Source organism: Embiotoca jacksoni, unplaced genomic scaffold (assembly GCF_022577435.1).
Source record: "Embiotoca jacksoni isolate LCO1_2020_lvr unplaced genomic scaffold, fEmbJac1.0.p SCAF_31, whole genome shotgun sequence".
Lineage (NCBI taxonomy): Eukaryota > Metazoa > Chordata > Actinopteri > Embiotocidae > Embiotoca > Embiotoca jacksoni.
In genome coordinates, this window is record NW_027185383.1 from 2,791,175 (window position 1) to 2,815,781 (window position 24,607).

General features: G+C 43.3%; 1 protein-coding gene across 3 annotated transcripts in view; it reads right to left on the bottom strand.

Moving 5' to 3' along the window:
- Positions 1-10,188: 10,188 nt before the first annotated feature.
- Positions 10,189-24,607, bottom strand: part of LOC138207424 (uncharacterized) — a 153,756-nt gene continuing 139,337 nt past the window's right edge. For 2 of the 3 annotated variants that reach the window (XM_069164632.1, XM_069164633.1), the window contains 4 exons: positions 23,323-23,643; positions 20,059-20,266; positions 18,515-19,004; positions 10,189-16,121 (listed from right to left, as the gene is read on the bottom strand). In XM_069164632.1, coding sequence (XP_069020733.1) covers positions 15,060-16,121; positions 18,515-19,004; positions 20,059-20,266; positions 23,323-23,643 — 2,081 coding nt within the window. In that variant the 3' untranslated portion in view covers positions 10,189-15,059. The remainder of the gene's footprint in view (positions 16,122-18,514; positions 19,005-20,058; positions 20,267-23,322; positions 23,644-24,607) is intronic. The other variant, XM_069164635.1, reaches the window with a different exon arrangement.

A 24,607-nucleotide genomic window follows, 5' to 3' on the forward strand; every position in this document is an offset into this window, starting at 1 on the left:
CTGCAGGATTTGATCTGAAGGAATTGGGTGAGATAGAAATCTCCAGGTGGGAACGGAACAGAGGCTGCAGGAGTTTTGTTGTTGCAATAACGATCAAAGATTGTCTTGGTTTCTCTTTCTTCTGGGGATTTTTGTGCCGCAGACCCCTGCGACGATTTGCCCTTCAGCCTGGCCGGTTTCTGACAAAGAGCTGGGTACATGGTGGGTTCTTCATGGTTTGCAGTCAGGCTGGTCAAGCTGAAAGACAACAGGCTACGAAGTGTAACAGAGCTGTCATTCTTTAAGTATAGCTATTCTTCTGAATTGGATGTCACTTTTATATCAGATTAGACCTAAAAACCTTTTCACAGTTTAAAAGTCTGCCACTCCAGTGATAAAAGTTCAGATAGAACTCATCACACAATCCCAAGTCATCTTTCTGCTTTGAAATTACTTCACTAAAGTTGATAAAAGGTCTTGAAACAAGCTCACATACACTGAAAGTGGAATTTTCTCAACATATTTCTCAGGGGTAGTTTAGATTTTTAACAGGATAAATTATTTATGAAGGTAAAGATTTATATTCAGCACAGCCTTTACCACTCATCCGAGCATCAAAGTAAAAATCTTAAGACGAAGGTTTGGTAGTTTGGTTGACGGTACATCGCCAGTGTTTCAGGATTTCTAGAATAAACAGTACTACACATGGTTTCTGAGCTTGTTTCAAAACAGCTGTACCTTTTCATATCTTGCAGTAGAGGCACGGATTGAACACGGAGCCGCTAATCGATCCCAGGCCCCAAATCAAATTACTTTTCAATAACCAGAGGGTAACAATACAAACAGAGGAGGAATTGTTCTCTTAGGCCTTGTACAAGTGACAAATGTGCTTTCCTTTTGAAGTCTTTGACTCGAGAAACGGAGGAGAGAAAGAGAGGAGATGTGAAATAAACGTACTGATGTGTCTTTACATTGACAAAGAAAGCAATAACGTTTTTAATAACCTCTTTTTTCTCGATTAACTCCTGCGGTGGTATCAATTTGGCACCTTCTTTGAGCATATTTCCAAAGAAATTGGTCTTAAAAAAATAATACCAGATAATTAGTTATATCCTTAGGACTAATATGCAAGAATAAAAATAAACTAATTCATTCTGATTGTATTGTTTGTATCTGTATGTGTTAGTTTGGGTGTGTATTTAACAGTGTCTAATCCCCTACTTAATTCTCGTCATAATTAGACAGAGTGGTGTATTAGTGGATGGAAGTATGCAAAATCAGTAAGTTGTTGGAGACGGCATAAGTTAAACCTGTAACCTCAAAAAGAGCAAATGAGACAACCTTCAACTTTCATGGTGTCACGGTGCTGGATGGAACGAATACCATACTAAAGACTAAAACCAGTGAAACTTCCCAGTCCTTCCAGGATTTTGCAAAAGTGGTGTCTGATTGTTGCGATCCAAAATTTAGATTTTTGCAGCAGCTTTTCACAAAAATCATGATGTAATTTGTAGAGTTTTTAATGGCATTTTTGCAGTAAAATTGTCACAATTCAACAACATTTTAAGTTAAAAAAAACCAACTACCTCAAAGAGTAGTATATAATCACCTTCTATGCTAATATGCTTATTAGCTGCACATCACAAATATTTTATTTTAGTTATAGTCATTTTTTTATGAATTGTTTTGAACTTAGAGAAGCATTGGCTAGCATGCAGTTTGTTTTGATGATGATAGGAGAGGGAGCACAGCCTTTCTAATTGTAAATGAGGAGTTAAGTTTGTGAATAAAGCTGTGATTCTTTCCGCAAAACTTCTGTTGAGAAATTTCATTGCAGAAAAATGATGGACATTTAGTAAATTTCTAGCTCCCGCAAATATTGCAGAGATTGATTGCATTTATGTTAAGTGTTGCAATTGTAAGATCTTGATTTCCCAGGAGGAACTGACTTTAGTCTCCCCCTTCTGCCAGTTTGAGTAATTACAAAAACACTGTTGAGGAGTGCTTACTTTATAGACCTAGCCTATACTCTGTCGCCACTGTTGCGATTGTAAAACCATTGAGAAAATGTTTTTCTGCCTCACAATCCCCACGAAATGACTTGCTACCTTGTCAGAATTTGATCCATCTGGAAAGTCTGGGGAGCTGCTTTATTTTATTATTTTATTCCAAATCATGTGAGGATAGGGAAAACCCAGAAGTGAGCTGTCACGTGGCAGAAGTTGCAGGTATGCATGCGCTTTGTGGGAATGTCTCACTAAATATCACATCAAAAAATTCGATATACTGTGAAATCCAGAGAGTTTATAATTGATTTGATAATCATCAGAATGAAATCTGACAAATGAATGTGATGATTAGGGACCATCTGGAATTAACCCAAGGATTCTCAAGTGTTCCCTTCTCGCCAGGTTTAGAGGAAACACTTTAAAGTATCCACTTTCTAAAGATTTATTGTGGCCCTAATTATGGACCCAGTAGGTTCGATCTGATTCATCCGTGCCATTTCTTTTTTTAAACCCTCAGAGTGCCCATTCAGGATTTCCTCCTTCCCTGCCCTTAATTTTAGTGACAGCTATGTTTGCCCATCCTTCACAGCAGCCATCAAAAAAGCAGCTGCGGTCTATATTTTCCAGCACTGCATCAGCAGGGGACTGGAGACAGCAATCAGAGGGAAAGGTTTTGAGACAGCTGGGTTATAAAACCTATTGAGTCTAGAAGTCTGTAAAATATATTAAATTGTTATCTGGAGACCAAAGGAGGTATTTCGTTCAGTCTTATTCTCAGTCCTTTTGTGTTGAAGTCTTTGACAGGAGTTTATCTTGACCTCTTGTAGCTGCCAGTCGATGGGGAATTGAATCTAATAATAGCGAGAATAGAAGATACAATTATTGTGGCTTACAGAAGAGCAAATAGAATACTAGCAGCTAATTGAATTAGAGAACAGATGTTTTGATCTGCCTCCAGAAGAGACACTGTTATTGTATTATTAATGCAAAAAAGGGCCTCAAATAGTCAAAATGTTCAAAGACTCAAGTCAGTAATTTATTTAATTTGTGATATTTTTCAGGTTTTGATTGTATCTTCCAGTAGAAAATATACAAACTGAAACATGGCAACAGTGCAAGAACCTTTTTTTTGTACCGTGTTACAAAATTCTTGAGCAAACCTCTCCTGGTGTTCTCTCAGTTTTCCCCAGTTTACGTTACTTGGCACCCAATCTTGAATCTGATTGTGTGCGATGATAGCTGAAGCCAGCGGGCAGAACGTGGGAGGCAGGCAGAGGTTGAGAGAGGAGCAGTTTGATGGACACGGGATGAAAGGGAATGGTCACTGACTGGGAGGCTTTTGAGGCGAGAAGTCAGAGGAACAACAACAAAAAATAATAACAGTGTGAATATCTAGAGTACAGCAAAGAATGAATCTGTACTCAAGCCATTTCTTTAAGCACAGCCAGTGACCTATCATGGAAATGATACAAGATCCGGGGAAGTGATGTACCAATAAGTCATTTCATAATGCTTTTATCACTGAGTCACAGTGTTAATAAAATCGGCTTTGAAATATCTCAAGGTTATAACAGCTTAAGTCACACATAGTCAGGGTGCAAAGAAAGATGTGTAGGATTGCAGAAATTGAATATCATTTTTTAAATTATGTTTTCATTTGTGTAAAATCGCCTGAAACTAACAATCAATGTGTTTTCATTACCTCACAATGACGCCTTCATATCTGCATAGGAAGCGGGTCCTCTTCCAGGGGGTCTGCAATGTTGCTTTTCCATGTTTCTACAGTTTCCACACACTGTTCCTTTAAAGGCCAGGATCCAAATGCAGGAGTGAAACTGCTGTCACAATGAAAATCAACAGCCAGCGATGACAGAAGTGACCATATTTGGACAAAGTGAGGAAACGCAAGGTGTTGATCTGACTAAGAACCTGAGACCACTATGCCTGCCGACTGATACTGATCTACAGCAACAAGATCTACAAGATCTTGTGGTTATAATCTCTTCCCTCACATTTGATTAATGCAATAAATCATTCTAACAAGCCGTTCACCCAAAATGAAATTCAGTTGGACAAGGCGTTCTGGCGCCTGAACTCCTGCTGGGTTAATCTCCCAACAAGAGGGTTTGATTGCTCCTCAAGGCTTTCACACTGTGAGGTTTCTGTGAGATCCCAAAGACTTACGGGTCAGGCAGACTGGAGAATTTTAATTGACCAGGGGTGTGAATATGAATGATAGTCTGTACAAGTGAGTTAGCCCTGTAATGAGTAGATGATCTGTGAAGGGTGTTCCCTCTGTGCATGCTGGGATGCTGTAGTCTCCAGACAGCACCAGAATGGAAATAAGCAGGGGGGGAGAAACTCTGCATTTGTCTGTGCTAATTGTTCCAGCAGGTGGCAGCAGACACAAACCAATGGACTTGTACTATGTCCAGCCAGCTGGGCCTGTTTGTGTCAGTATGGTTGGACATGCCGTGGTTTTAGTTTCAGTGGATCTGTGGCTGCTCCAACAAAGTGTCCTACATTCACCAGAAAATGGCAGATTGGAGTTAGTCCATCGGTGTAATTATCATGAATTGCAGAATGAGTGGGATTCAAGCATTGCTGGTCTAAAGAAGCACATGCACATGTATGCGGGTAAGTTTCATTCAAGACTAACTACCCGTTGTACCAGGCTGAAAAGCAGCTCCTGTAACCAAACCCAACAGTCGACTTCTACGTCACTGCAGGAAGGTGAGACGTTTGGACTGAACTGGACTAAATAGAGATTTTGACATACAACCTTTTTATAATATCTGAAATGTGTCTCTCCTTATTTTTGTTTGGCTTTTTAATCAATTATTTATAATGTTGTGTTGGTTTTAATCATATCCATTCATATATTTAATCTACTTGACAAATACAGTGTTGTTTGTGTATGCATGTTTAACCTCAGACAGTTAAACTCAGTTAGTTACAATCAATCTAGAAGGGATCCCAAAGTTTCCAAAGATAACTCGTATGTCAGGCTGAATTATGGGAAAAGTGGTATCAAACAATTCCCAGCATATCTAAAGTATTCCCATATGGTAGTCACTGTAGGCATAACAATCATGAAGCCCGGGGAGTAAATAATTCAATCATCCAGCTTCAGTGAAAGGATGGAGGAGCTACAATACGTGATACTACAAGTTGGACTGGAATAAAATTATTTTAATGACTCTAAAGCTGCTTGAAGGGAAAATTAAACGATCTAAAGGACTGCTGAAGCCTAAAATGTTTTTAGCTCTATGATTCTTGGAGAGCTGAATTTATTTGATCACACTCTATTAAATATGTTAAGTTATGCTTGGATCCCAAACTTTGTATGATGTAAATATTGAAAATATTTAGGGTGAATTATGAGGATCTGGCCATGTTGATGCAACATAATATAAAAGGTAGTCACATACAGAGACGCACTGAGAGGCCCACTAAATGAAAAGGAAAAACAACAAGTCAGCAAAACAAAAATAAGTGCAGATCCTGGAAGACGCCCAGTACTAGAGAATTAACAGTAATACAAGTGAAGTAATAGGCACCATATTACATTACCAGCAGAGAGGGCACGACTGCAGTCAGCCCTATTTCCTGGCCTACATTATTAAAGCCTCAGAGCATAAATGAGTCAAGATAAAGGGAAGAATATGACAGAAAATAAACAGCAAATGTAATATAGAAGTAAAACAAAAGGAAAAAACCAATTTCTTTCTCATCTGAGAGGTATTATTTTCTAGGCAGCACTGGACCTCAGCCAAATGAACAAATCTATCCATCCAAGTACTGTTTTAGCCAACTCGGTATCATGCCAAGGCATGTAATACATACACCAGTCCACGAGAGGATACCGTGACAGTGTCACGTTTTGCTTCGCAGAGGTGTGAAAAGTACACACGTTTGACCAGTGTCAAAGAAGAAAGTCATGTGATGGAGGTCATGTGACAAAGATGAAAAGTGATAAAGTTTTTCATGTGGAAGAGGTTCAAGCTGGTTGAATGGAACAAACACGGACTGTCACACCGGAGACTGTCGTTCAAGTTTGTAACGAACCAAGAGCTACCTGAATAACTTCATGTATTTACCTTGCATAGCATAAGTTCTGCAACTTACATGACGCACATAACTTTACTTATGTAAAATGACCATTATCTTTGCCCACACCCACACCTAGGTTTTTGATGCCTACACTTTTCTTAAACAGGTGGATGCTAAACCTGTTAGGCTGTCGGCACCTCCACCGATGCCATTTTGGTCGCTGCCGGGTGTCAGCCAGGAAAGACCATTCATGAAGTTTCACCCCTTGTCCTGGAAAACCTCCTGGCGACGGGTCAGTGAACAGGGACGTGTCCCTGCTATCCCCTTCAGCTGAACCTTTCTCAGGATTTGCTGGCTCCCTACGTCTTGCCCTGCCTTCTTAGCCAAAAGCTTGCCTTCTCAGCATCTTCCAAGAACTCCCTTGTGGCTTTGTCTAATATCTTGTCCATGGTCCGTGAGTTGGCTTTCTACGAATCTTCTCTTGTCCTCGTCCCCCTCCAGCCTCCCCGCACTCGGAGACCAACCTGCATACTTTTCCATCTTCCTTTCGTGGGCTGCCTCCAATCAATCTTCTAATGGCACTGTTAACTCAACCAGGAGATATTCTGGTCATTTCCCACATCACGATGTACCTACAGTACTTTACTTTTGATGCAAAATTCAGTCCTCTAGTGGACTGAGAGGTGTGTTACACACTTTGACATGATACTGGGTTGGCTAAACCAGTACTTGTATGGACAAATTATGTTCATTTGGCTGAGATCTGATGCTGCCAAGAAAACATTCTCTCAGACACACTGTTTGAGTGTCAGTTGGTATTTAGCGAGGAGGCAATTGACCAAACACAGGCTCTGCCTTCTCTACAGCCCTCAGCTGTTAGTATTTCTCCATGATCTAAGTAGGACAATAAGAGGCAGAGCTGATGAGAATAACTCGCCATGAACATTTCACCAAAGGCATAACATGCCCCGCAACTTATTATTCTACTCACTTCATTGAACAATTAACCAATCTGACACAAAGGGCTAATGAACGTTTTTGACTCTGTCTCTCAGCCTCTGTGTTTGTGTGTCTGTAATTGCTTATCATGTTCTCTGTTTCTTTTGGTCTCTAATGATCAGCCGTGAAAATGGAGTCTGTCACCTCCCAACACACACGTACAACCGCAGACTTTCTCTCCTGAGTCCTCAGCCGCCACAACACCATTACTGCAGATATGATCACCCAGCTCGGAGCAGTCAACCAGCTGAGCTCCCAGGAAACTGCGCAGAGTAGATAAATAAAACGAAGGTCCGGACACTATCTCCTGCCCTCACCATTTAGAAATATTCCACAGCCTCGTGTATCTGTGTCCTCTGCAAAAAAAAGAAGCAGCTGGACAGCTAAACAAATAAGCTATTGGATAGGAACACGTACAGTCTCACTTGGGCCAGGTTGCTGTGCTGCTTTGTGGGTTTCCTGTCATAAGATTAGAACCAGGGTCAGTTCAACCCGTCTGGTCTCCCTCAGGCAAAGGTTCTCTCCTCCTCAGCTCATTGCTTCGACAAAGAGGACTGCAGAGGGATTTGGATGGTTTCAAATAGGACGGCTAACTATAATAGAAGTATGGCTAGAAAAGACATCATTCGCTGCAGAAATTGAAAAAGGACTGCTGCAAAAAAAACGAGTTCCCTGCTTTCATTTTCGAGGAACATTATGCAAATTTAAATTGTCCTAGGACATAATTGTTTTATTTACCAGCCGATCCCTGTGCACAGAAGCTAAATAGCATGCTGTAGTATGTAAATGTGGATGAGCGAGAGGAGCACTGGGCTGCATGCTTAGCAGTGTCTTTGAATGATTACTGTCTGGTATTAGGCAAATGCTCTATGCTTATGATAAGGGATTATGTTGCCTCAAGTAACACCATGTCACTAAAAACAAGACAAGAAGCAAATTTCAATGAATGTTTCTGCCAAATGCTGCCCTCCTTCTGCCCCTAACCCCTCCACCCACCACCACCCCATCCACGAGCCCCAGTTTGCCAACATTGCAGAACTGAGAACTGCAACCACGTCTTAAATATGTGGGACTATCACTCCATTGTCAGTTTTCAAAGCAGCGGGCCACTTTAATTATACACTTCTACCATCCATTCCCCCTGCCTCTTAAGTGTAAATACCTCTTGTGTAATTTACCCTGAAGTTCCCATTCACTAATTACCCCCTCTAATCCTCCCCAACCCCCACCGCTGCCACCTTACCGAAACCAACTCCTGCTCCAGGTCTCCCCCTGTTACACTATGGATTCCCTGTCGGCTTGCTATGGGGAGATCGAAGTCTAATTAAGATTGTTAATGAAGATTTAATTTTCCACTTCAAATGAGCCAGTGAGCTCTGAGAGCGTCCCGAGCAAAAACGCATGAGCAAGAGAGCGTGAAAAGGAAAGAAAGGAGAAAGAGAGGAGCGAAGAGGAACGTGTGAGATCTACAGGGACAGGTGGAGTTAAAAGCTACTTAGGCGGTTGTTAGACGTTTAACGAGGGAGCAACAAGTTGTCCAAAAAAGACTCGCACCGTGTCCCGCCACTTTTGAAATTCACAGCGTTTCCTGACACTTTACTTGTGTTTAAAAGCTGCCCTTAAAGCCCATAGGTAGTTGAAATGCAAAGATGCACAAGCTCAAGTGCAGAACACACACACACAGAGAGAGAGAGACACACACACACACACACACACACACACACACACACACACAAGCTCACACACACCAACTCGTGTGTCCTGTGATGCAATCCTGCAGCACACTAAGTATGTGATTGTGAGTGTGAGTGTGAGTGTGTGTGTGAGCGAGAGACTCTCCTGTACAGCGTATAGTTAGCGATTCCCAGGTGTGCCGCTTTAACAGGGACCATTTTATCTCCAGCATTGCCATTATTCTATGATCAATTATGCATGCTGTAATTATTGACAGTGCCATGACAGCACATCTCACCTGGCATACTGCATTGCGGTGTTGATGCTTGCGGGAGACTGATGAAACGTATATACAGGAGTTGTGAGTCCATAAAACCGTTGTGTTGCTTGCAAGTCAATGTGTTTTATCAGTTTGTTGCAGGTCAGAGCAAGTCAAAACTCTGCTTTGCCTCCAACCGACTTCACATCCTCTTAAGATACAGGCTGTTGCCTCCGTAGGGGGCAAGTCAGCCTGGTGAATCTCATCATTACCGAACCGCATAGACACTGACTGAGAGGGCTAGTTCTTAAGCAGTCTGCAGAATCATCTCTTACCCAATCACAAATACAATTTTATGTGATGCAACAGACTTGCACATTAACTGCTAATATGGTTCTCTCTAACTCATCCCCCCACCCCGCCTCTCCCTCTCTCTTCCCTGACTCCAGGCGGGTATTATCATTGTAATCAGCGAAGACCCAGCTAACGCGATCATTCTCTAAACCATCATGTAGAAATAATCCCCTCCTTCATATTTGATTATTGTAATAAATCTTTTTAACCAGCTATTCAGTCACACGGCAATGGAGCACATCTCCCCGATCCATCATCCAGCAGGACAAACGCTGCAGAATTCACAAGAGCCGCAAAGCTTGGTTAAGGGGCCTCGCATTATTCGGTCGCAGCTGTCAGGTCTGCTCTATTTGCTACTGCTGTGGAGTTCAAAATGTCTTTTTTTTCCCCCTCCTTTCTTTTCTCTCCCCCTCCTTCTGAAAGCATGATTGCTCTGCAGAACTCTGTCTGTCCTCTATTACTGACCTCACATCCCCCCAACGCGGTGGATCAGACCAGACAAGGTGTTCCTTCATCTCGCAGTCAGACACACACGCACACGCACACACACACACGCTCGCACGCACGCACGCACACACATGTACTGTCTGTGGTTTGGAAATTTCAAGGGGCCAATTTGACAAGGCACATTCACCTACTCACAACCAGACATGCTCACAAGGTCCGCACACATTTGTATGCACCGCACAGCACATCTCTCAATAGCTTTCTCCTTCTGTCTCTTTCTGTCTCACACACACACACACACACACACACACACACACACAAACAGAAGGCACACCCAAGCAACAGAAGTCTGATTACCCAGAAATTCGTGAAACAGTAGAAAGGAGCACAGAGCAGGTCTGACTCATCTCTTTGAAATAGTTCCTTTTTTATTCAAATTTACAAAAAGAAAAAGTACAACAGAAATAAATACACTTTGTTCAGCACGCAATTGTGGAGTTGTATCAACATCGTGCAGGAGCAATGAAGTGGCTGGGGGGGCGCAGAACCGATGGGGTCTACCTGTTTAGGGTCAAGGGGACTCTTAAGGCCAGAGGTCGTGACTTTCTCCTCGCACCCTTAAGCTACACACAATATCTACACTTTCAGATTCTAAGGTAGCTGCTCTTGTCCTTTGAGTGGGACTTCACTATCCTCAGGGTCCAGGCTTCTTCAATACAGAAATTGACAAATGGCCTGACAGCACCGCTTTCATCTGTTGGTGTGTCGAAGCTAGCTAAAAGAGTGTAAAAGAGCCATGGAGAGCTGCAGAGACTGCCGGCTTTTATTCTATTTAAAACAACTGATTCAACTAATCACGCTTTTGATTGAACCAATTTACGGGACTCAGGAGGTGCGATAATCAGCTCCGTCAAGTGGTTTAGTCGGCATAGCACTCCAGAATTCTGATATAAGTAAAACGAGGAGAATCATCGCTTTGATTTTGACCAATCAGCCGGAGCCGAGCTTTGAATCAGCAGAGATAAAGCACCTGGAGCCAATCAAGGCTGTGGGATAAACCATATAATTAGAATGGCGAAAAAGGTCACTTATTGGAATAACACTAATTGCTTTTCTGATAGCTGCCCAAGAAATAGCAACACCGTTATGAAAATGAGGTTAGTTTTTTTTTGTGTGTGTTGAGAGACAGAGATGTAGAAAGTTGGCACATCACATATAATAGCTCGGCAAAAAACGCTGGACAGATAAATCACCAGGGAAAGAAACACATTTGAGCTCTCGGCAATACTTATTCTCTCCCCAAAGTGGCTCCAATGGTCGTTTGGCAGGCGTTTTTCGGTGCACCATTCAAATTATCTTTCAAGTCATTAATTCATTCTCAATTGTTTGACATTTGACTCCAAAAAATTAGGTTGTAAGGATAATTCTGTTTGGTTTAAAAACGGAGTCTTATATTTGGAGTTTTGACCGTCAAGTCTCTCCGTTCATGGGAGAATTGACAACATGGAAACATTGCTGCAAAAAAGTCTAACGGAGCAAGAAATACTAAAGCTAGTTTTATAATGAGATTACAAGGAGGTAAACCAGAAGTGAACACACCTTAAGGCGCCCATTTGCACCTCTATGATTCGTTTACACTTTTGTGCATCTAAGTTGCCTCCATGACAAATTCTATTACAATCAGGCTATATGCAAATTCAACCTAGAGATGGTGGAAATGCACCTGAAGCTGTTCAGTAACACTTTGGTTACATTAATCACAATTATGGACTACGAACAAAACTATAGTTGTATCCTTTCCTTCTCTGTGTTTTTCTTCAATAAACCCACAGAGGGCAAAGTTCCCTCACCAACATAGACCCGTTCGAACTTCGAACTGATAAAGGTTTAGATTGACGGTACAACAGCTTTGTGTGTCATCTGATGGATCCTTTTTGTTTAAATCACTGCTTTTTCATGTCATATTAATTTAACAGGATTAATTTCAGTGTCACTGAACACACATTTTGAGGCTATTTCCACAGACCAGTTGATAAAAATGAAGACTTGCGTCTGCATTGACACCTTTCTGACATCTGGCGAGGCCCTCCCAAGGTAGAATAGCAATCTCAAATCACAGAGTCTCAAATGCTTCTCGGATGCACTGACATTTATCTTTTTTGACGGATGCTAGGTAATGTACATGATTTTCCCAAGTCTTATGAAATGGGGTCAACTTGCAGTTTAGGTAATCCTTTCATTTTCTCTATCTCTAACAAATAAGTTTGGTTTTGTATTTGTTGCCCCATTGGACTTCTTTTCAGCAATGTTGCCCACTTCCAGATCTCAGCAACTAACTTGCTGATTCCAAAGTTAATATTACTGCTAGGAACCATGGCAAAAAGTATGCATAAAATACCCATATTGTAATAAACCCGACTCGTCTTTTAAAAGACTAATACCCAACGGAATTTTAATGTTACACTGCTGGCAAAAGGTTTGGGTAGCTTTAGGGTGTCGAGGAATCGTTGATCAGCCAAAAGTAATTATAACTCCCTGAGGTTCTGCGCCCCCCTCCATCTCTTCTCCAGTTACTGTGCAGTATTTGTACATTGGTCCTGGTACCATCCAGTCTGCACAGTGGCACTGTATGGACAAGTGTGTGGCTCAGGTAAAGGGTAGAGAGGTGTATATGGGTGTTTATTTCAGCCAGTGAGCAGAATGACTTCCTGATTGGTTAAACTAAGTGTTGACCTTGACAACAAGATAATGGTGGACCAAACTGGTCGACAAAAGCGAAAGCTGGCAGCTCGACTTGATTTGTGGGTAACATTACAGTGAACCAGTGATAACAGACCAGTGACATTTCTGCGATGGCGCACCAAAGACGTCCACATTCAAGTTAAGGTGTGTGGCAAAATTCCTCTCTGTACTCAAACTCCTTTCAGGAATATTCAGTACATTTTCTAATTCTAATTCCACATAATTTTTGAATTTGTTTAGGTGAAGCCAATTATAATTTGGTATTTGAGTTGCATTGCCTGAAATACATGAAAGATGAAAGAAGCCACGTTCCCTTAATGTGATGTATTACATTTCCAAAGAGAAGTAACTATCTTTAAAACCTACATTTCTCTCAGGCAGTACAAAACTCACTCCAAATTCCATTCTGGTGAATTATTCTACTTCTGTAGAACAATAATAAAGATTTTAGGGAAAACAGATTTTTCAGGGCGTTTTGTTTTGTTTTATTTTGTATGCCTGTTAGGGGAATTTCTCCTCACTTCGCTGGGTTTTCATCAAATTGTTCTTCACTGGGACAGGGCGAGCTCGCAGGCGTCCTGCAACTAATATTTTGCACAACAAACCTCTGCCAGAGGCCACATGTATAATTGAATCCTTGGCTTGTCCATCTCAGACCAGAGCTAGCGCACAACAAACCCAAACATACATGGTGAATACATGGTGTTGTTTTCAGTCCAGCTGTTAAGTCCAGCTCAGTTAATCAATTTCTAATCTACAGTACATACAGAGTCCCAACAGGGCTCCATTTGGACATCTAAGTTTTGTTTAAGACTTTCTTTTTTTTTTTAACTTCTTTTATATACTCTCTTTTAGCAATAATATTCAGTGGTATTTACATTTGAAATGCTTTTACATACAGTCAAACAACGTATCTTTTTGTTTAATTGACATCTTATAAAACAGCTGTAATCTTTGACATGATCTATTATTGAACATAACACGGTATAAAAGTGCATTCCAGCTAAAAACCCCAGCTCATTTGCATCCTGACCTTTAACAAGAAACAAAAAAAAAAGCCTTTTGCGGGAGTCTCTGGTGTTGTTCCCCTTCAATTTCATTATGGGAGTGTGGAAAATTTTCATTTGGGCTGTTTGAGTCGTCAAAGTGGGAACTGATTGCTGTTTTTTTTTTTTTTTTGTTCTCACAAATCATGCATACTTTGATCGCAAGGTTTGTCAAGTGAGACGGGGAGGGAAAGAGGGAGGGGGGTTGAATAAAAAATAGCAGACATCTTCCATAAAAACATTTAAGCAATCAGTAATACGGTCGTCATTACTCCGTTTAGTAGATGGAATACTTGTGGATGGTTTGGCTTTTATAATTTACTGTAGTACAATCAAAGCCTTATGGTGTTACTCAGTTCTTTTGTGTCATGTTTGTGTGTGTATTTGTGTGTGAATCATTGTAAACATACCAACACTCAACTACAAAAAGCTGGGAGGATGTGTGTGATAGGGTCTCGGGGTTGGGGGGATCACAACTCTAAATCATTTAAATTTTTCACGTAGTCTGTTTTTCTTGTGGGCTGAGAGAAGGGAGAATCTTTTGCAGCATTTGAATGATTCATCATTTTCATTTAGAATGGAATAGCGAGCTGAATAATTCACTTTTCTGCCACTGCCGATGGAATAAAAAGGAACAGCTTCTGTACAATCGTCTCACTTCCAAGACTGTTTCTCTGGCTATACATCCTTGCTGCCCCGTTTCCTTTATATTCAAATATCAATTTTTTTTTTCCCCCGTGTGTTATCCTACTTTCTGCACTTTCTTGTTAAATGTTTGCTCTTGCACATTGTCCCGAAAAACTAATGGTGTTGCTTACGAAGCATTAGTCATTAGTCTCATCTTTACATTGTCTCTGGGTAACATGATTTCTCTGCCATGCTCGCTCCGCATTTGTTAAATATGCACACGCATACACTCACGCGTACTGGAACATATCTGCTCTCGGGCTCACACGTCCATAATTCCTCACAGAGTTTTCTCACACACTGACTGACACACACACACACACACGCACACGCACACGCACACACACACACACACACACACAAACACACACAGACACGAAGACCAGGCCGACACACAAACCGAGAAACGTCTTCCTCCCTGTTTCCTGCCGTTTCTCATTCCAAACGTGAGAGCTGAATTAAATCTTGGATGTTTGGGTTGTTTTTCTTTGTCCAAAGCGTTTAACAAATTGTTGCTGCCCCGAGCAGAAGCAGCCTCTGCATTGTCTCAGTATCTGTGCTCAACCATATCAGCGTTTCAACACTTATTGCTTTAAATTACATCAATCACTCCCTCCCCTGCCCTCGCATTCTCCATCCTCCCTCGGCTCATTTTTCTCTGTCTCTTTTTATTACTTTGCCTCTTCATCTTTCTCCCCTTTAACTTCTCTTCACATTATTCTAGCTCTGGTTGCCTTTTCATCATCCTCCCATTTCCTCCCTTCCTCTTTTACTCCCGTTGCCCCTATCCGTTTCATTTCTATCCCCCCCTCAGTCTTTCCCCTCTTCTCCAGCCTGCTCAACTCCCTCTTTTTTCTCCTTCTTCTCCAGCTCTCCCTTCTTTTCCGTCTCCTTTTTGGCCCCATCTTCAACATTTTCCTTATCTTCCCTCTCTTTCTCCCTATCTTTGAAAAGTTGGGCTAATTTATGGAACTGGGGACCCCACTCCTCCAGCCCTGCCCCCCAATCCTCCTTCTCTGCATCCTTCTCTCCTTCGCTCTCTAAAGAGCTGAGGGATCCAGCCCTGGACCCTGTCCCCTCCAGGCCGTACACCTGCACAGAGTCGTACGGTGGCTGCGAGGGGTCAAAAGTGACCTGGGCCAGACGCAGGCGTAGGAACTCACCCACCCTCAGTGCCAAGGATGGACCCCCTGGCCCCGGTGCGCCTCTCGCATCCATTCCTGGAACCCAGCCAGGCCCGAAGCCCATCACTCCGCCGTACGCACCCCGAGGATGCCCCGGGAAGGGTAAAAGCTGAGGGGTCATATCCCTCCTTCCCAAAACATACCCTCCCAGACCAACTCGATCACGCCAGTCCCCAATAAAGCCAGCTGCATCTTGGTAGACAGATGGAGTAGCGGTCAGGGATATTCCTCCGCTCTCCCTGTCTGGCCTCGCTACCACAAAGTTGCTCCCCATCTCCAGACCTCCTCTCCCCAGGCTGCCCGGGTAGTCCCTCAGTCCAGACACCTCCCCCTGCAGGACAGTGGCGTAGTTGCGTCCACTGGCATGTTGCTGCTGTCCATCTGTAGAGGTGCCCCCATTTCCATTTCCACCTCCATTTCCGCCTCCTCCTCCTCCTCCTCCTCCTCCTCCGCCGCCGGAGTCAGACTCAGCCAGACTGGAACCTGTGCGTTTTGGGGACAAACCGGTGCGGGAGGCCCTACGTCCCGCCATTGGAAGGGTAGACGAGTCACACACCCAGCCTCCCACGCCATGACCATGGCCAATCAGGGAGCCGGATCGGGTCATGACGAGGTTGTGCTCCCTGGGTAATGTGTCCGACTGCACCTGGAGGGAACGTAGGTGAGCACGTGTGGTTTCAGTTCGGGGCTTGGGGCCGGGTGTTAGGTGTGGTTACAGTGACACAAAATGGGATGAAACAATTTGCCCGGGCAGGAGGGAAAATGTAATAGCAGGCACAGTAAAAGCGGAAAGATGGGGGAGTGTGATGACATAGTGCCCAAATGAAGGGAAAGCAGGAGAGGGTGATGATAAAAAAAAAAAAAAAAAAAAAGGATTTAGATGAAGGATAGACAGACATGGAGCAGAGAGGAGAGTGGAAGAAAAGCAGAGTTGGAAGAAGGCATAGATATTAATTGAACATTAGAATGAGCTAACACTGCACTGTGAGAGGGAAATGGAGAGGGAAGTGATAGAGAGATAGAATATTTGAAAATTAAACACACAAGGGCCAAAGAGCCTTGCCATGGCCTAATAAAGAAAACAACACAGAAACGACAATGAGCAGAAGGATATAAATGTGCTGACATTGTCTGAATGATCATCTTCTCACAGAATTATCCTGGACACTTCTGCTACCCCGCAGCGATTCAACATTATAGTGTTGCAGTCACTGCAATATTTTAGTAGGTTGAACACAAACGTAATAATTATTTTATAATTGCTTAATTACTTTCTTACTTATTTGTTTGCTTATCGAATTACATAATTAAGTCATTCATTCAATTTTAATGACGTCCCCAAAGCAGCCATCTATCATTAATCAAGTAATTTATTCAAGTTTAATTTGTGATTCAAAGCAACATCTACCTCTTTTTCCCCTTCCTGAAAAATGTAGCCATTGATCCATTCATATATTAAACTGTGTTGCTGTACATACTGTGTAAATAAGTCACTTTCACACCAAATGCGAGGGTATTTATGATTGGTCTTGATGCTTAACATCCCAGGTAATAAATCCTGCAGAGATGACTCGGTTCATCTGGACTCAATGTTTAGTTGGCGATACGTTTCATCTGTCATCCAACTGACTGCCAGTAAACTGATAAACAGCACAGTTGCATAACGACCGAAACCCGCATGGTTGAATAAGCGGTTTCATATGCAAATAAGCAGTTTCTGTGTAAATGTGGTTATTCAAACTGGGCATTTGTCAAAGCTGGGAAGATGCCCAAGCAGTGCATCAGCTAAATGAATAAAGGAGAAGGACAGTAGCTGATTGTTGGAACAGTTGAGAAGAAGATTTTCCAAACTACGAGTCTCAGAGGCTTTCAAACCCTAAAAAAGGCTGTGCCCGAGATTCGTCCATCCGCCCATGAATTGTTGGGGGAAAGCAAACAGTCGCCAGTGAAGTGGATGGCAAATCACAGTAGAACTATCTTATCAGGCCAGGAATCTGTGGTCACCAGCCATCTACAGGCCAGTAGTCACTCTTTCAGGGATGAAGATGTGCACTCCCTTGATAGGGAGGAATGCTGGTTTAAACAGGATGTCAAAGAGGCCATCAGTATGATCCTTAAACAATAATGAGGCCTCAGAGTACATTTTTGTCACTATCATACGGTGCTTTAATTGCAGCCAGTCCTCTGTTAATGGTATAAACAGCCAATGTAATTAATGGCCATGGCTATTAGCCTGTGAAGCTGCTTATTCAACCATGCAGGTTTGGTTGTTATGCAGCTGTGATCTTCACAAGGTTTGGGGAACTTCTGAGACTGACAAAGTCACTGAGATGAGTGATGACACGGTTCTCTTGCTAAAGTTTGGGTCTAGATGAGCTGATTCAAGTTCCTGGGATATTCATGATTGACACAATGTAGAGCGAATGACGTCATTAGTTAAAGCATTACAGTAGATCTGACACAGCAGCTAACCTGACCCGCCAAATGATTTCTTATACAGAACCATCTGAAAAGTTGCTCTACCATATCGTTTGGAAAAAGGCAGGTGATTGGATGAACCATCTGTCTAAATCCACCCATCATGGGCCAACTTCAACCAATCAGATCCTTGTTTTATGCGCAGTTGCTTCTCTTTGTCATCACATTTAAACTACGCCACAAAGGTCCTCAGGATATTGATAAGTTCTAACTACTTTGGTTCAGACACAAGCGCATAAGCCCGATAAGATGGATTCGGGCATGATCTTGTGATCTTGTGCAAGGTAATAAAACTGCTATCTTCGATGCTACAGACAACATTGCAATGCAAACGATAACAAAATGAATTACATAACCTGGTATCCCCCCATGATTTCTTTGAAAAGCTGGTAGACTAGACCAAATAGTAGAATTGCCTTATTATCTGAATTAAGAGATGCACAAAATGATCCGTTTTTCTCTCGAGTTAAATTACAGCTACCATAAACTCCATACCACATCGGACCCTCTGCCAGGAGGTCCATGTATTTGGGATCAGATAAGCTGAACTACAGCCCCCAAACTGTGTGTTTGGTGTGAATGCAGGTTCATTTTAATCCTTACCCAGTCAACATCTTGACTGTGGTTCACTTTGTCCTCGCTGCTCCCGTCCGTACCGTTGCTTGTCGTTCCCGTGCCCCCTCCTCTCTCCTGGCTGTCACTAGTTCTCGGCGTTCCTCCATCCGATGTGCTCATCCCACTTTGGGGTGCAGTCCCGTCACGGCTTCCCGTGCGACTCCCCGTTTGGCTTCCCGTGCTGTAGTCTGTGGGAGCTACGTACACCGCTCCGGACTCCATCGCTCCCACCATGGCCCCTTGGTTCTGGATGACCAGGGAGTGATCTGGCTGGCCTCCAGGAAAGCGGTATGCCAGCTCTGCCATGCCTGGTTCAAATGTTCCACCTGGTGTGCGGCGGAGAACCGGTAACGTGTGGCTGCTGTAGCACAGACGACCATAAAGGGGTCCGCTCGGTCCTGAGTAGTTGTGGTCCACGCCTGGATTCTGAGCCCAGCTGTAGGTGCGAGCTTTTTCTTGGCCACGATGGGAGTAACGTCTGAAAGACAATACAAAATGTCTGTAAAACTCTGCTAAGTCAGATCATTCATGCGGCTATTTGGACATTTAGCAACCGGTATTTGTTTCACTTTGGTGACCCACTGGGGCACCGTCTCAACTTGAGAGTAGTTTTGAGACCATGATTTGTGGTATTATTGCAATATCTAGCATTACATCCAGGTATCCTAGTAATGTATCCACCTGGGGGACATAAATGAAAGGGGTACCCCTGTGTTTTCATGACTGACTTCCATTCATTTGGGAGACAGTTTTAAAAGGGGAAAAAGAGCGAGGATCAAGATATCCTTACTTTACTCCTAGAAAAAAAGGACCAAGTTATAAACCTTTGTAATGCCAGCTCAAAGTTCCCAAGCTCAATCCAAGAAGCAAAAAGTTTTAGCTTCAAAGTGAACATTAGATTGAACTATAAACTCCCCCATGACGCAGTGTCAACAAAAATGAGACATTAAAAGTTTCACCAAGGTAGTATTATTGCGGGGATATTGCAATGGATTGCATTAGATTTTGAGTGTTTTTCATGCTGTTGTGTCCACCTCCATAAATTGCGAGAAGCAATTTTTGATAAACTAAAGGCAGCCTTTGTACTTGTTTATGGCCTCTCCATATGGCTTGCATGAATTCAGGAGCTAATTATTAGTCCAAAGGCAATAACAATGTTTCACAGAAACATCAAAGTGGGTGCAAACAACTGATGTAGCAAGAACATAAATGAGCTTTAACAAAATGAGCACAACAAAGTGGTCTCCCAGGACTGCTAAGCTTGATAGCCTTCTATCTCAGCATTTTGATCGGTGACTGCTTATGACCCAGGAGTAACCGCTCGATCAGCTACTTAAGTGGGTCGGTTAAGTGCTGGAAGGCGATGAAAACTTTTCCTTCGAAAAGGGGTAAATGTGTTTCCTTCCTGTCTTCATTTTATGAAGAGGTCATGTTTTGTGAGGTTTGATGTAATTTAACAACAACCTTTGCACATGCATCGCCACATGTAAACAAACTCTTCCACACCCCCCCCCCCCCCTCCTTCTACTCACACGTTCCTGCTGTCCAGCGTGCGATAGCCACGTGAGCGGGAGCTGTGCGGAGCGCTCTGGAGCGCGGCGATGTCAAAGGCAGCCGTGTCGGCCTCGCCGCCGCCCTCGTCGTCATACGTGATGATGTTCTCACGTACGTCGTCCTCCTCCAGGGGCGACAGGGAGTCGCGCTTCTGCCGGCGCAGCGACAACGATAGGGCACTCACCGCTGCAGAGGGGATGGCAACAGGAATAAAAGATATTGAGGCATGGCAGAGAAATTGGAAAAATTATGAACACGGGAGGAAGGGGGCAGAAATCTCAAGGGAAATAAAGGGAAGGAGGAAGAAGAGAGTGTGAGCAGGGAGGAAATTTCAAGCAGACAAAGAGGTGAAACACAGAGATAAAATGAATACAAAAGAGGCCCTGGGTTAGAGGGCTGGGTATATCATATCAGCAGGCTGCAAGCCTCCGCTCTGTAATGGACTTTGAGCTGCAGCCAGCCAAATGGATGCCCTAGTCTCCCATGACTCCATGACTCTTATTCCACATTCCCAAAGTGGAGAGCTAGAGGCAAGGAACCAAGCTATGGTAGCTGTTTTACAACTGGACACCTGTGATTTAAACCACATAGAAACATGGAAGTGGTCTGCTCGAGCCGTGCACTAATTGACACAAATTTTAATTAGTGAGGAAATGGTATTTTTGGATATAGTTAATATGCTGTATGGCAGGGGTCTTCAACGTTTTTCAGGCCAAGGACCCCCAAACTGATAGAGATGGAACAGGGACCCCACACTATATACACTGCTCAAAAAACACCGTGCAGGACGACCCTGTGCTCTTCACGGATGAGAGCAGGCTCACACTGAGCACATGTGACAGACGTGACAGAGTCTGGAGACGCCGTGGAGAACGTTCTGCTGCCTGCAACATCCTCCAGCGTGACCGGTTTGGCGGTGGGTCAGCGACGGTCTGGGGAGGCATTTCTTTGGAGGGCCGCACAGCCCTCCATGTGCTAGCCAGAGGTACCCTGACTGTCATTAGGTACCAGGATGAGATCCTCAGACCCATTGAAGACCATATGCTGGTGCAGTGGGTCCTGGGTTCCTTCTGATGCAGGACAATGCTCGGCCTCATGTGGCTGGACTGTGTCATCAGTTCCTGCATGATGAAGGCATCGATGCTACGGACCGGCCTGCCCGTCCTCCAGACCTGAATCCAATCCAGCACATCTGGGACATCGTGTCTCGTTCCGTCCACCGACGCCACGTCCACCACAGACTGTCCAGGAGTTGACTGATGCTTTGATCCAGGTCTGGGAGGAGATCCCTCAGGAGAACATCCGTGGTCTCATCAGGAGCATGCCCAGGCGTTGTAGGGAGTGATACAGACACGTGGAGGACACACACACTACTGAGACTCATTTTAACTTGTCTTGAGGAATTTCCACAGAAGTTGGATCAGCCTGTGATCTGATTTTTCCACTTTTATTTTGAGTATGATTCTGAATCCAGACCTCCATGGGATAATGATTTTGATTTCCATTGATCATTCTTATGTTATTTTGTTCTCAACACATTCCACTATGTAATGAATGAAGATTTTCAACTGGAATATTTCATCCATCGAGATCTAGGATGTGTTGTTTAAGCGTTCCCTTTATTTTTTTGAGCAGTGTATATTGTATAAAATTGTGTTTTATATTAAACTGGAGGAGTGCAGGAGGCTGGGAGGGAGGTCCAGGCTAGTCTAACTCTGTGGGATTGTGAGCAGTGCCCATGATATGGACACTACTTTATTCTCTGTTGTAGAATATTTGAGTGTATTATTTCAGCCTACTTGATAAATTAAGACTCTCACAATTTGTACACTCAGCCCATGTTAACATTGTAGGAAACTATCTAGCTCATCCAAACTAATCCAAACCTCAGCAGACCTGGTGTGCTTCTTAGTTACGGCTGCTAGACTCTGATTTGGCAATCACTGCTTTGGGGGAGGGAAGTAACGAATAGTAAATTACGATACCATTGGATATGCATTTGTGCCTGTGTCTCTATTTAGCTGTATCATAGATGGTTAAGCTGCTGCCGTAAGTAAATCTGCAGCATTAATATTGTTTGAGGTTGCATTATTTGATTTCCATGGAAGTAATCCAATGATCCCTGAGAGGAGTGGAAAAGCTCTAACCTTTCATAACAGTTTGAGGGATCACCTTCATGCCATGATGTGCATGTATTACTCTCTTAAAGGGAGCCTTTATTCACAAGGCATGAGTGGTTACCAAGTGGCTTGATATCAACCGTACGTATGCCAAGCCCCCATTTTAATAAGCAGATGGGCTCCTGATAGAGTGATTGTCAAAGATTCTGTAAGAACATTTGGCATTTTTATGGAAAGCTCCATTGTACTCTACGGGATTAGTTTGGACCTTTTATAGAAAAGAAAAACCCACAATTATACTGGAACAACACTGTAGTTCTATTTAAAAGCCACAAATTTGAGGCAAATGCTGTAAATATGTGTGTATTACCTTTCATGCCCTTGTCACTTAGAAAACTGAATTCTTAACTCCGCCAACAGCCACAGCGCATGATCACCTTCACGGCATGTTGCATTCCCTTCTTGATTGAGCTGGTCCCTTCCAGAATGATAATGCCTCTATCAACAAGGCATGAGTAGCGATCCAACAGACTGAATAGAAATGACAATGATGCTGGCCATGCGCCAAAGCCTTTTCTCAACACCTAGACATTATCCAATTGAGCGTTTGAGTTTCTCTAAAGGTGGCAGTGACATTTTATTATGCTGCTATCAAAAACCGGAGGGCCTGGGTAATCACTCAGAATTGTTATTTTAGCTGCGATTAGCGCTGACCTTGACAGAGGAAATAACTGGACTAAAATTCAGGAAAAGTAAACCCTGCTATTGAGCAGCTGTGACTGAAGAGAAATATTTACGCTGCCGCTTTGACTATTTTCATATGCAGATTAAGCATCCACGGATGTAGTGGCAGGTAAACAGCCGTAAACAATATTTATTCAACTTTTTATGTGTAGATTAGTATTAAACTCATTTTCGGCAATACATCTTAATGATATAACTTCACTGTAAACATGATACTAAGTGCTGTAGTAAAGCCATGTTGTAAGTTATATAAGGTAGGGTCTTTAAAGCAACAAAAAAAAAAATTCATATTATGCGCTTTTACTGACACTGTTGTGCCACTATCTGAAGGTGAGCCCAGACTTTATCTCTAAAAAACCTATGCATTTAAGTATTTACCCAATAGTGTAGCAACACAAGCCAGGATAGCCAGCAGGGCGGCGGTACTGAGCCCAGGGGAAGGCAGCGTGGACTGCTGAGGGAGACACACCGCTTCTCTCTCCCAGTCCCACTCGCCCTCCATCTGTTTGTCCTTCTCTTTCTCCCCAGCCCGTGCCCCTCCTCGCAGGCAGGGGCAAACGGACACGGTGACCGTCCCCGTGCTGGTGAGGCCCGACGTCCCGTCCCTCAGGACCAGCGGCACGTAGAGCGTCAGGGTGGAGGATGGGGAGCGGGACGGTGGCTGGAGCTGGGACAGCAGCACCAGGCTGGCTGTAGGGCCTGGAGGAAGACAGACGGAGAGGAAGACACTTGTAATTGATCCACTGTTAACAGCTTTGTGAAATGTTTCCATTTTTTTTCTGTGCTGTAAAAGCAGCAAGTCGTTTGCTTGACTCCACCTGCTGTGATACATGTCGTCCAAAAGAAAACCCTGTTGTCATGAAGGGCCGACCAATCAGTGACTTGTGGGGGTGGAGGAGTTGTGCAGGCAGGCAGATAGTCTGTTATGAAATTTAGTTCGAACAATGGTGGCAGTGCAATGTTTCCCTTTGGCAGACAGCCCCCTCCTCAACATTAGCATCCTTACTACTTTCAGTGGAAGCTTAACCATTGACAGTTTAACTTTAAGCTTTTAAGGTGCTTTTTTTTTTTTTTACAGTCAAGAAACGGCTGCACAGGAACTCAGTAAATAAATAGTAGTTACTGGACTTAACTGCAGTTCTGAGTATGTTCATAGTTTGTCTCTTTCAGAGGGCCAACAGGACCCCCGCCCTCCAAGAAAATGGTCGGGGAAACACTGCAGTGGTAGAGCAAGATGAAGCTACGTGAACAGTTGTAGCAAAGCTCGCAAATGTTGAGGAATTGAAGCCCGGAGCAAGAACACTGCCTACAATTAAGCCAGTAGTGGTCTTTAACTGACATACAGTTGCACTCTGCTCACATTGGAGTGCAGCATGTGTTGCTTACAGCTTGGTGAGTTTAATTTCATATGGTGGTCCATGCTGATTGGTTAAAGGATGCTCCTGTAGTTTCAAAATGAAGTGGAAAAAAAATCCCCAATGGCCAGACCTTATCTACTCTGAAAGTGAATTGGGTACGGTAACACCAGACTATCAGGAAGTTACATTTCGGAAATGGTGGCCCCAAATCCCAGTGCTCATGTTTGCATTTGCGATTCCAGTCAGCTCGAGACCGATTTATACCACAAAGGAACTAAGAAGGCAAAAATATCTAACCTCTCTAA